This window comes from Oryctolagus cuniculus, chromosome 2, assembly GCF_051225735.1.
Source record: "Oryctolagus cuniculus isolate XC-2025 breed Fujian yellow rabbit chromosome 2, ASM5122573v1, whole genome shotgun sequence".
Taxonomy (NCBI): domain Eukaryota; kingdom Metazoa; phylum Chordata; class Mammalia; order Lagomorpha; family Leporidae; genus Oryctolagus; species Oryctolagus cuniculus.
The window spans coordinates 1,791,678-1,803,971 of record NC_142868.1 but is presented as its reverse complement, the minus strand read 5'-3'; the positions used below and the strand labels follow the sequence as shown (position 1 = coordinate 1,803,971).

The 12,294-nt window shown below is 53.0% G+C and overlaps 1 protein-coding gene across 10 annotated transcripts in view; it reads right to left on the bottom strand.

The window, feature by feature from the left end:
- The window catches only part of GRK4 (G protein-coupled receptor kinase 4), an 84,726-nt gene that overhangs the window by 17,245 nt on the left and 55,187 nt on the right, over positions 1 to 12,294 (bottom strand). For 7 of the 10 annotated variants that reach the window (XM_051836706.3, XM_070067979.2, XM_070067980.2 and 4 more), the window contains 3 exons: positions 8,853 to 8,890; positions 6,346 to 6,435; positions 5,247 to 5,455 (listed from right to left, as the gene is read on the bottom strand). In XM_051836706.3, coding sequence (XP_051692666.3) covers positions 5,247 to 5,455; positions 6,346 to 6,435; positions 8,853 to 8,890 — 337 coding nt within the window. The remainder of the gene's footprint in view (positions 1 to 5,246; positions 5,456 to 6,345; positions 6,436 to 8,852; positions 8,891 to 12,294) is intronic. The other 3 variants (XR_016228564.1, XR_016228565.1, XR_016228569.1) reach the window with 3 other exon arrangements.

Below are 12,294 nucleotides of genomic sequence, written 5' to 3'. Positions count from 1 at the left end.
TGTCACACTGGACACAAGCTTGGTCAGCTCCAAGCAGAGTGAGCCGGCTGGCAGGAAGGCCCAGGGCAGGACTGTAACACAGGCTGCTTCACAGACGACAACACCAGCGAGGCTGCTCTGGGCCATTCCCAACCCACACACGTGTGTGCTCGCGCGCTTCAGTGCTGGTGTAACTGCTGGTGAACACACGCGTGTGCTCGCGCGCTTCAGTGCTGGTGTGACTGCTGGTGAACACACACGTGTGCTCGCGCGCTTCAGTGCTGGTGTGACTGCTGGTGAACACACGCTCGTGCGCTTCAGTATTGGGTGTAACTGCTGGTGAACACACGCGTGTGCTCGCGTGCTTCAGTGCTGGTGTGACTGCTGGTGAACACACGCGTGTGCTCGCGCACTTCGGTGCTGGTGTGACTGCTGGTGAACACACGCGTGTGCTCGCGCGCTTCAGTGCTGGTGTAACTGCTGGTGAACACACGCGTGTGCTCGCGCGCTTCAGTGCTGGTGTAACTGCTGGTGAACACACGCTCGTGCGCTTCAGTATTGGGTGTAACTGCTGGTGAACACACGCGTGTGCTCGCGCGCTTCAGTGCTGGTGTGACTGCTGGTGAACACACGCGTGTGCTCGCGCGCTTCAGTGCTGGTGTAACTGCTGGTGAACACACGCTCGTGCGCTTCAGTATTGGGTGTAACTGCTGGTGAACACACGCGTGTGCTCGCGTGCTTCAGTGCTGGTGTAACTGCTGGTGAACACACGCGTGTGCTTGCGCGTTTCGGTGCTGGTGTAACTGCTGGTGAACACACGCGTGTGCTCGCGTGCTTCAGTGCTGGTGTGACTGCTGGTGAACACACGCGTGTGCTCGCGCACTTCGGTGCTGGTGTGACTGCTGGTGAACACACGCGTGTGCTCGCGCGCTTCAGTGCTGGTGCAACTGCTGGTGAACACACGTGTGCTCGTGCGCTTCGGTACTGGCTATAACTGCTGGTGAACATACACGTGTGCTCGTACGCTTCAGTGCTGGTGTAACTGCTGGTGAACACACGCATGTGCTCGTGCGCTTCAGTATTGGGTGTAACTGCTGGTGAACACACGCGTGTGCTCGCGCGCTTCGGTGCTGGTGTGACTGCTGGTGAACACACGCGTGTGCTCGCGCGCTTCGGTGCTGGTGTGACTGCTGGTGAACACACGCGTGTGCTCGCGCGCTTCGGTGCTGGTGTGACTGCTGGTGACCCCTGCTCAGAAAACAACCATGGGCAGAAGAGAAAGGCTTTCCTATTTCAAAATATCAAAGGTTAGTTTTATGTTCAATTTTATATAAAATTCGTCAAAGAAATGAAACAGCTTCGCTGTTTCTAAAGACAGAATGACCTTGGTACTACTCTTCCCTTTCAACACCATCTTTTGAGAAAGCAAAGAATGATCCTCTCTCTGTTTGCTCTGACTCGTGAGAAACCCAGTCAAAAGGGAAATAAACCGCACAGAAAGACAAATACCACCTGTTCTCCCTCATATGTGGAAGCTAAACTCAGTCTGAACACAGAATACTGACTCATAGAGGCTGGGGGCCTAGGGGAGACAGAGTAGTTTGGATCATGAGCACCCAATCAGGAACCTGAAGGAATAAGCTCCTAGTGTCACACAGCATGCTGGGGGTCTAAAAACAGAACATAGTTTATAGCAAACAACAAGAAAGGAACTCCAAGGCTCCAATCAAAAAGCAGTGTCAAGGCCAGCGCTGTGGTGTAGCAGGTAAAGCCACCGCCTGCAGTGCCAGCATCCCGTATGGGCGCTGGTTCTAGTCCCGGCTGCTCCACTTCTGATCCAGCTCTCTGCTATGACCAGAAAAAGCATTAGAAGATGGCCTAAGTCCTTGGGCCCCTGAACCCACGTGGGAGACCAGAAGAAGCTCCTGGCTCCAGATCAGCGCAGCTCCAGCTGTTGTGGCCAATTGGGGAGTGAACCAGGGGATGGAAGACCTCTCTCTCTCTTCCTCTCCTTCTCTCTCTGTGTAACTCTGCCTTTCAATTAAATAAATAAATCTTAAAAAAAAAATCAAAGAAAAACAAACGTTTGTCAGTACACACTGGATACACATATTGAAATGTATCACTAAAGCCCATTCATGTGTATATTTATTGTGAAAAAAATTTTTTGAAGACTATAGAAAAAGGACAATAGTACAGAACAGTGAAGTTATGGTGTATGAAAATAAGTGTTAATCTTCTGTCATAATAGCTGATACCAAATCTTGACAGACGTTCATTACTTAAAAATTGGGGCCGGCGCCGCGGCTCACTAGGCTAATCCTCCGCCTTGCGGCGCCGGCACACCGGGTTCTAGTCCCGGTCGGGGCTCCGGATTCTGTCCCGGTTGCCCCTCTTCCAGGCCAGCTCTCTGCTGTGGCCCGGGAGTGCAGTGGAGGATGGCCCAGGTGCTTGGGCCCTGCACCCCATGGGAGACCAGGAAAAGCACCTGGCTCCTGGCTCCTGCCATCAGATCAGCGCGGTGCGCCGGCCGCAGCGCGCCGGCCGCGGCGGCCATTGGAGGGTGAACCAACGGCAAAGGAAGACCTTTGTCTCTGTCTCTCTCTCTCACTGTCCACTCTGCCTGTCAAAAAAAAAAAAAAATTGGCATATCAATTTTCTACTGCCTATTAAAACCCAATCTCATCTGAAAAGTCCTCATACAAACAAGGGCATTTTATTTATTTATTTATTTATTTTTGACAGACAGAGTGGACAGTGAGAGAGAGAGACAGAGAGGAAGGTCTTCCTTTGCTGTTGGTTCACCCGCCAATGGCCGCCGCGGCCGGCACGCTGCTGCCGGCGCACCGCACTGATCCGAAGCCAGGAGCCAGGTGCTTCTCCTGGTCTCCTATGGGGTGCAGGGCCCAAGCACTTGGGCCACCCTCACTGCACTCCCTGGCCACAGCAGAGAGCTGGCCTGGAAGAGGGGCAACCGGGACATAATCCGGCACCCCGAACGGGTCTAGAACCCAGTGTGCCGGTGCCGCAAGGTGGAGGATTAGCCTAGTGAGCCGCGGCGCCGGCCTCAAACAAGGGCATTTTTAAAAGTTCACAGAAGGGGCTGGCGCCACGGCACAGTAGGTTGGTCTTCCACCTGCAGTGCCAGCATCCCATATGGGCACCGGTTCTAGTCCTGGCTGCTCCTCTTCTGATCCAGCTCTCTGCTGTGGCCTGGGAGAGCAGTGGAAGTTGGCCCAAGTACTTGGGCCCCTGCACCCACGTGGGAAGACCGGGGAAGAAGCTCCTGGCTCCTGGCTTTGGATAGGCGCAGCTCCGGCCCTTGCAGCCATTTGGGGAGTGAACCAACGGACGGAAGACTTTTCTCTCTGTCTCTTCCTCTCTGTCTATAACTCTACCTGTCAAATAAATAAATAAAATCTTAAAAAAAAGTTCACAGAAAATGCATATTATGAAAAAATGGGTTTCAAAAAAGTATTCTTTTTTTTTTTTTTTTTTTTTTTGACAGGCAGAGTGGACAGTGAGAGAGAGAGACAGAGAGAAAGGTCTTCCTTTGCCGTTGGTTCACCCTCCAATGGCCGCCGCGGCCGGCGCACCGCGCTGATCCGATGGCAGGAGCCAGGAGCCAGGTGCTTTTCCTGGTCTCCCATGGGGTGCAGGGCCCAAGCACCTGGGCCATCCTCCACTGCACTCCCTGGCCACAGCAGAGAGCTGGCCTGGAAGAGGGGCAACCGGGACAGAATCCGGCGCCCCGACCGGGACTAGAACCCGGTGTGCCGGCGCCGCTAGGCGGAGGATTAGCCTAGTGAGCCGCGGCGCCGGCCTCAAAAAAGTATTCTGCTCCCAAATAAACTTATCTGTTAATTCCAGTTTCAGGGTTGGTGCTGTGGCATAGCAGGTTAAGCTACCACCTGCATCATTGGCATCCCATGTGGGCACCAGTTTGAATCTCGAATGCTGAACTTCCAATGCAGTTCCCTGCTGTGGCCTGGGAAAGCAGTGGCAGATGGCCCAAGTGCTTGGGCCCTGCACCAAGCGGGAGACCTGGAGAAGCTCCCGCTTCAGTCTGGCACAGACCTCTCTACTGCAGCCATCTGGGGAGTGAACCAGAGGACGGAAGACCTCTCTCTCTGCCTCTGTCTCTCCCCGGCTGCAACTCTGCCTTTCAAATAAATAAATAAATAAAGCTTTTTAAATTCCATTTTCCCATGAACTTTGTGAAGTATGTGTTTCAACGATCAGTCTGTGCTCTGACTTCCCTCAAAATTCTGGCTATATCAAGACTGTGGCGTAATCCCATCTTATTTGCATATATACGTATTTGAGGAAAAGGCACTGTGTAAGCTTTTCAACAACATAGAACTCCTATTTCATGTGTGATCTTGCTGTGTCTAAATAGCTTTCTTACAGGAATTATACAATAAATACCTTTAAAACGGTTAGAAGAAGAAGAAGGGTAGAGCAGTCAAGACGCCCTTGGAATGCTACATTCCGTGTCAGGGTGCTTGCTTGGAGTCCCAGCTCTACTTCCAAGTCACCTTCCTGCTACTGCACGCCTGAAAAGCGGCAGTTGATGACTCAAGTACTTGTTTTTTTGTTTTGTTTTGTTTTGTTTTTGACAGGCAGAGTGGACAGTGAGAGAGAGAGACAGAGACAAAGGTCTTCCTTTGCCGTTGCTTCACCCTCCAATGGCCGCCACGGCCGGCGCGCTGCGGCCGGCGCACCGCGCTGATCCGAAGCCAGGAGCCAGGTGCTTCTCCTGGTCTCCCATGGGGTGCAGGGCCCAAGTACTTGGGCCATCCTCCACTGCACTCCCTGGCCACAGCAGAGAGCTGGCCTGGAAGAGGGGCACCCAGGACAGAATCCAGTGCCCCACCCCGCCCTGACCGGGATTAGAACCCGGTGTGCCGGTGCCGCAGGCAGAGGATTAGCCTATTGGCTCAAGGTCTTGTATCCCTACCATCCATGTGGGGGACCCAACTGAGTTCTGGTTTCCTGGCTTTGGCCTGCATGTTAAGGACATCTGGGAAGTGAACCAGCAGGTGAAGGTCTTTGTATGTCTCTCTCTTTCAAACAAATGAAGCTAAATAAATACAAATCAAAAACAACAACAACAAAACACAGGAGCCCGGTGAAGTCCTTCGGCAGATCAGGACGGTGGGTGCGGGGCTGGGCCAGGCCTAGGGGTGAGTGCACTGCTAAGTGCCAGTGAGAAGGCCCAGACCGGGCCAGAGGTGCCGCGCCCGGCTCGGTGGGGCCTGACCCACCATCCTGCAGATGGACCTGGCATCCGCGGAGAACTTGGCGGAATAAACCTCAGTGTCCGTCTTCACTCTGCGCTCGATCTCCTCCCGCTTCACCTTCTCCTTGAACTTCCTGAACGGAGAATGCCCCTGGATCATTTCATAAATCAGACAGCCAAGCCCCCACCAATCAGGGCTAAAGGTGTAGTTTTCATTATCGATAACTTCAGGAGCTACGTAACAAACACAGGGAATTTAAGGTAAGCTGTGGTGTTAAACTTATAATTAATTCCAAATCGTACACTGTAGCTTTAATGTTGGTTACCACATGGATGAACCTTAGACACGTGTTAAGTTTAAGAAGTCAGTTACAAAGAGCCAGATATCACATGACCCCATTTATACTAAAAAGAGCAGACAAATCCGCAGAGACACGGATGGCAGGAGGAGAAAAATGGGGAATTTTGAATTATAGAGTGCTGATTGCACAACTCCACGAATACAATAAAACCCCAAGAGAAATGAGACGCTTCACACTGGCAGGCCTTGTTACGTGAAGCATCTCAACGAAGCTGTCTGCCTTCTACCTATCCCTGCTGGAGAACCGGCGTGGGAAAACGGTGCCACAGAGAACCTCCCGCTGAGGGCACCCAAGGGCACTGCCACCTGTTCCCAGGCCAAGGAGCCCAGAAGCCCAGGACGTGGGGTTTCCTGCAGGGCTCTCAGGTTAGCCCTGAGGGTGGGCCGGCAGTGCCCACAGACACTGCAGTAACCAGGGTGGGACAATTCCCTAGGGGGTTTGAGAGGCCAGGGGGGTCTATGAGGCTCACGTGCACAGGGCAGGACACGGACAGAGTGAGGAGACCGCGGCCTTGACCTGCGCTGCTCTTACTCAGCCACATAACCTCAGGCCCCAGAGCCCTCCGCGGGCCTCCCTCCTCATCTGTCAGAAGAGAAGGGCAGACAGGGAGACCCCCCAGCAATGCTGACACCGCCCTGGCGAGACCTCATGCCACCACGGCACCACCCACAAGTATCCCGGAGCCCGGTGTCCTCGGCGGCCTCTGCATGCTCTGACGCCTGGGAGAAAGGACCAGGACGCCTGAACAAGTCTCCCACGTACCCATGTAGCCGACTGTTCCGACCCTTCCTCGAACTGTCTCCCCTTCCGGGACCTCCAGGGCCAAGCCAAGATCTGAAATCCGGATATGTCCTGTGTGCGTTCAAATACATTACAGAGATCACAGGAGGAAGTAATGATACTTTAGCAACAACAAAATTGGGGGAGAAACGTCACCTTAAAAATCATGGATGGAAAAGCGGCATTCCACGCTGTGAGAACATTACAACCTACAACTGTCCGCACTTCTCACACTCAGTGAGACTCCACGCAGCACGCTGTCTCACTGACAGCAGGAATCAGACTGACGCCTGCCTGGCTGTGGATCGGGGAGCCCCGTAATCTCTGACTGACTTGGTCAGATAAGAGCAGGGAGTTACTCTTTCTTTCCATAAATACGTAATGAATTCCATATCAACTACAAAACAGCAAGTACTCTGTGCCAGACCAGCAGTAGTGTGTGTACAGGGTCGACTATTCACACATAGCCCGGGGTTTTCTCTGGAGAGCACACGGCAGGAGCCAGGGACATAGCAAGAGACACCAAAGCACTTCACGGCAAGAACTGCATTACGTGTGGTGCCTGTTCTTAGGAGAATTTAAGCATTTACTGACTCTCTATGAAATAACAGCATAGGGGCTGGTGCTGTAGCACAGTGGGTAAGGCCACCGCCTGCAGTGCCGGCACCCCATAGGAGCAGTGGTGCCAGTCCCGGCTGCTTCACTTCCCATCCAGCTCTCCTCTGTGGCCTGGGAAAGCAGGAGAAGACGGCCCAAGTGCTTGGGCCCTGCACCCATGAGGGAGACCCAGAAGAAGCTCCTGGATCCTGGCTTTAGCCTGGCAAAGCCCTGGCCGCTGCAGGCATTTGGGGAGTGAACCAGCGAGTGGAAGATCTTTCTCTCTCTATTTCCCTCCCTCTGTGTAACTCTGCCTTTCAAGTAAATAAATATTTTTTAAAAATTAAAATACAGTCAACAGGCAGCAGAGGCCTGTGATTCCCCAAGGATGAGAAACAGCGAGCTGACCCTAAAATCACCCTGATGAACCCGGGAGTGCTGCTCAGAGGGCGGCACGTGGGCAGAGCAGATGTCTTACTAAATTAAGGAGACAGAGATGAGAATTTGAGAAAAAGGGGTCAGCTCAGATCTGAGGGGTAAAGTTCCGAGAGGAGGGAGCTATGCAGAGAAAATCTAACTACAGCTAACAGGGCGTCCTTAGCTGCATGCCGTCTGCTCCCCGCCCTGTGCAGGACAGCCCCAGGGCATTCGATGGAGCCCCCAAGTTAATGGTGGTTGGCACAGGTCCTCCAGCCCCACCCAGAGATGCGAGTCACCTGCCTGGACTGGAGGAACACTCCTACAAGTATGCTTCTTGGACTGCAATGGACAGCCTCTGGCTATCTGCCCAGAGGCAACAGACCCCTCAGGAGGGACTGATGTGCTCAGCAGCTGTGGGCCTACCTGAGGTGCCCGCCCACTGCTTCCCTGCCCAGCGTTCAGCAAATCTGCGTGGCTCTGTGTGGCCGGGGCAATTCTTCCAGCACCCGCACAGCTGGCCTGCGGGTCCCTTCCCACCACATGTCCTGCTCCCCCGATGTTCCTCAGGGCTTGGTTGGCCCTTGCTTTGTGTTTCCTCTCCTCTTACTCCCTCTCTGATTGACACAAAGGGCAGCGCACCGCATGCAGCTCTGCACTGAGGTCCGAGGCCACCCCATTTCCCACAGGGCACGCCTGCCTTTCCGCAGCTGCACACAGCTCTGCACAGGCTCAGTCACCAGACAGGGACACAGCTGTGGGAGGCCACCTCCCAAGTCTTGGAATCACCTCCCGTTCAGTGAGAACATTCCGTGCATAAACGAGGGAACAGGCGGGAAAGCCCTGGGCAGGTGTGACAGCGGCAAGGCCTTCATGGGATCCCTGTTTCTCTCCAGCAGGAGTGACTGTGGCCTTCTCACACGCTCTCACTAGACCCTGTCTTAGCAAAGAAAATCACTATAAACAGCTCCCCTCCGACGCTGCTTACTGCAGCCATGACATTCTAGATACGATCATCACACAGGAAAACCAGGGCCTGAGTGGGTCTCCTGCTGCTGGCAAGGAGGCAGCCCCCAAAGGCCCTACTCTCCACCACAGGTCCCATGCGGCCATCGGCACCCTGCTCTGTGGTGTGCCGTGTGACAAGGCAGCACTCAGGGCAGTGGGCTAACCTGAAAATCGCAATCTGATGTGAGTCCCCAGCGAGAAACTGTGGAGAGAAGATGGGCTTGCTTTGGGCTTATTTTCACACGCTTTACAATTCTGTCATGAGCTGAGAATTCTGACCATCTGTGCTTCTTGCCTAAATGCAGCGGAATGGCAACACTATTTATCCGTCTGTCCATCCATCTAGCTACGCAGCTATGTCCCCGGGTATCTATCTTTGCTGTTGTTTCCATCCTCAGTACCTGGCTAGTGCACACTAACTTCCTGTACACGAGTCCCTCTAACAGGTGGGAGGTTTGCTCACTTACCGTGGTCGTCCAGGAGAATATTCTCAGGCTTTAAATCTCTACCAGGAAAGAAAACAACACAATGCTCAGTTATTGCGAAGTTGGCACTGTCATCGCGAGTGCTACAGAGAAACACCCAGAGACACCCGCGGGGAGGGCAGCCACTGCGGGGAAACACCCGGAGACACCCGCAGGGAGGGCAGCCAGGAGGGCAGAAGGTGAGCCGTGCACCTTGTGAGCCGTGCCTGTTGTGAGCTATGCACGTTGTGAGCCGTGCACCTTGTGAGCCATGCACCTTGTGAGCCATGCCTGTTGTGAGCCGTGCCTGTTGTGAGCCGTGCACGTTGTGAGCCGTGCCTGCTGTGAGCCGTGCACATTGTGAGCCATGCTTGTTGTGAGCCATGCACGTTGTGAGCCATGCACGTTGTGAGCCGTGCCTGTTGTGAGCCGTGCCTGTTGTGAGCCGTGCACGTTGTGAGCCGTGCACATGGTGAGCCATGCCTGTTGTGAGCCGTGCACGTTGTGAGCCGTGCCTGTTGTGAGCCGTGCCTGTTGTGAGCCGTGCACGTTGTGAGCCATGCACCTTGTGAGCCATGCCTGCCGTGAGCCATGCCTGCTGTGAGCCGTGCACGTTGTGAGCCATGCACCTTGTGAGCCATGCATGTTGTGAGCCATGCACGTTGTCACAGGCTTGGGCAGCCACGTGTCAGGACAGGAATTCTACAAAATTCATCTCAACAAGCTACACGTGACAGTGTGAAATGAATGCCCGGCATGGTTATGCAGATTTGAAGACATTGCAATGACAAGGAAAGCAAGCAGTCCTTAGGAACTCAGCGCTGGGCCAGGTTGGGCCAGGTGTTAGTTACAGTGCAATGGGTTAAGCTGCCACTCTGACATCTGCATCCCATATCAAAGCACCAGCTGCAGTCCCAACTGCTCTGCTTCCAATCCAGCTTCCTGCTAATGTGCCCAGGAAGGCAGCAGATGATGGCCCCAGTAACTGGGCCCCTGCCCCCACACTGGAGACCTGGATGAAGTCCCTGCCACCTGGTTTTGGCCTGATCCATATCTGGCTGTTGTGGCCACTTGTGGAGTGAACCAGGGTATGGAAGATCTGTCTCTCCTTCCCTTTTTGTCCCTCTGCCTTTGAAATAAATTATTTTAAAAATAAAACCAAAACCCAGCTTAGTGGCGAGCACCGTGGCTCACTTGGCTAATCCTCTGCCTGCGGTGCCAGCACCCCGGGTTCTACTCCTGGTTGGGGTGCCGGGTACTAGTCCTGGTTGCTCCTCTTCCTGTCCAGCTCTATGCTGTGGCCCTGGAAGGCAGTTGAGGATGGCCCAAGTCCTTGGGCCCTGCACCCGCATGGGAGACCAGGAGGAAGCACCTGGCTCCTGGCTTCGGATGGGCGTGGCGCCGGCTTGGTGGCCATTAGGGGAGTGAACCAACAGAAGGAAGACCTTTCTCTCTGTCTCTCTCTCTCACTGTCTATAACTCTGTCTAAAAAGAAAAAAAAAAAAACAGCTCAGGGGTTGGTACTGTGGCACAGTGGTTAAGATCCTGCTTGGGACACCTGCATCCCATACTGCAGTGCTGGCTGGTGTCCTAACTGATCTCTTCTGACCCAGCTTCCTGCTAATGCACCCTGAGAGGTAGCTGACGATGGCCCAAGTGTTTGGAACCCTGGCTTCCACATGGGAGACTCCGATGGAGCTCTAGGCTCCTAGCCTCAGCTATTGTGGCTTTTGGGAGTGAATCAGCACATAAAGATCTCTCTCGCTCTCTCTCCGTTTCCCTCCCTCCTTCTCTCTCTCTCTCTCTCTCTCTCTCTCTCTCTCTCTCTCTCCTCTCTCATCCCTCTCTGTTGCTCTGCCTTTCTCCCACATGGGAGAGTTCAGAAGATCCTGGCTCCTGGCTTCTGCCAACCCAGCCCTGGCTATTACTGTCATCTGGGGAGGGAATGAATGGATGGAAGGTCTCTCCCTCTGTCTCTCCCTCTCTCTCTCTGTAACTCTGCCTTTCAAATAAATTTTTAAAATTAAAAAAAAAAAAGCAATCAATCTGGGTCCCATTCTCCAGTCTGCTACTAGATTCTCAATTACCCTCGGATGCAGAACCACAGATGGGCGGCTGTGCTCTGCCCCCAGCGCACAGCTCACCTGTGGCCCACGCGGCCCTTACCTCACAAGACTGCTGGGGACATGAAATGACAATGAGTGCCAGAGTGACCTGAAACGTTAAGCTTCTACGACTGTTTTTAGTAAACATCTGGACCATTTCTGGCAACATTCTCTGTTATTCACACCACAGTAGGTGATTTCTGAGAGCACAATGCTACTTAGAAATAAAGTGAAAGAGCTCAGACTCTTACAGAAATTCTGACTCAACAACTGCTTTTTGGTGATTGACACCCTGTGTGCAGAAGACAGCAGCACAGAACACCCCCGATACCTACCGCACTGCTCCTGAACTGGCAGACCGCCTACTGTGAGAACACAGGCATGCAGAGACAGAGGTCTTCCACTCACTGGGTCTCTTCTCAAGCACCAGTAAGAGCCTGGGCTGAGCCAGCTCAAAGGCTGGAGCCAAGAGCTCCACCCAGGTCCTCCCCAGTCCTTGGACCATCGTCCACTGTCTTCCTTGGCATGGTAGCAGAAGCTGGGTCAGAAGCAGAGGAGCTGAGTCTAGAACCAGCACTGTGGTGTGGACGGGAGCGTCCCAAGTGGCAGCTTACTACGCTGCATCACAATGCCTGCCCGAATCTCCCCCAGAAGTCAGTCTAATTCTTTGAATCACACAGATCCACTTTTCTGAGAACAAAGTTATCGATACTTCAAAAACACTGTCAGCCAGCTCACTGCTTACTTTTGTGAGTACCACAAAGTGTTCATAGCCACTTATTTATTCCTTTCATGGTCATTCCTTTCATAGTCATTAATTAACCTACTTTAGAGGCAAAGGGACGGACTTCCCATCTACTGATTCACTCCCCAAATACCCACAACAGCTTGGGTTAGGCTAGAGCCAAAGTCAGACTCGGAGCCAGGAAATTCAGCACTTACAGGACAGGCGGAAAAAATCACTTTTGCCTAAAACTAAGCACTCTGGTTACACAAAACTAATTCTAGCAATTATGCTTAATTACTTTTTCTTTAATGAATTTTGAGACGCAAAAAAAATATTAGAATGTCAAGATATTTAATGTTATTTTCTGGGGATGTAGTGAGCATCTTTCAGAACTGACACAATATGTAAGAGCACTAGTTTAATCCACCAGGGTAACCTTTGGTTTCAAAAAGACAAGTTATAAGAGCTTAAAGAGAAATGAACATGGCCCATCTCGGACTGGACACACTTCCAGTGGTGGGAGTGACCACCCCAGGACTCGCAAACTGAGAGGCTGGCTCCCAGTGCCCTCTGCCCAGCCTGACAGTTCCTAGCGGGAGCAGAAACAGCGTCC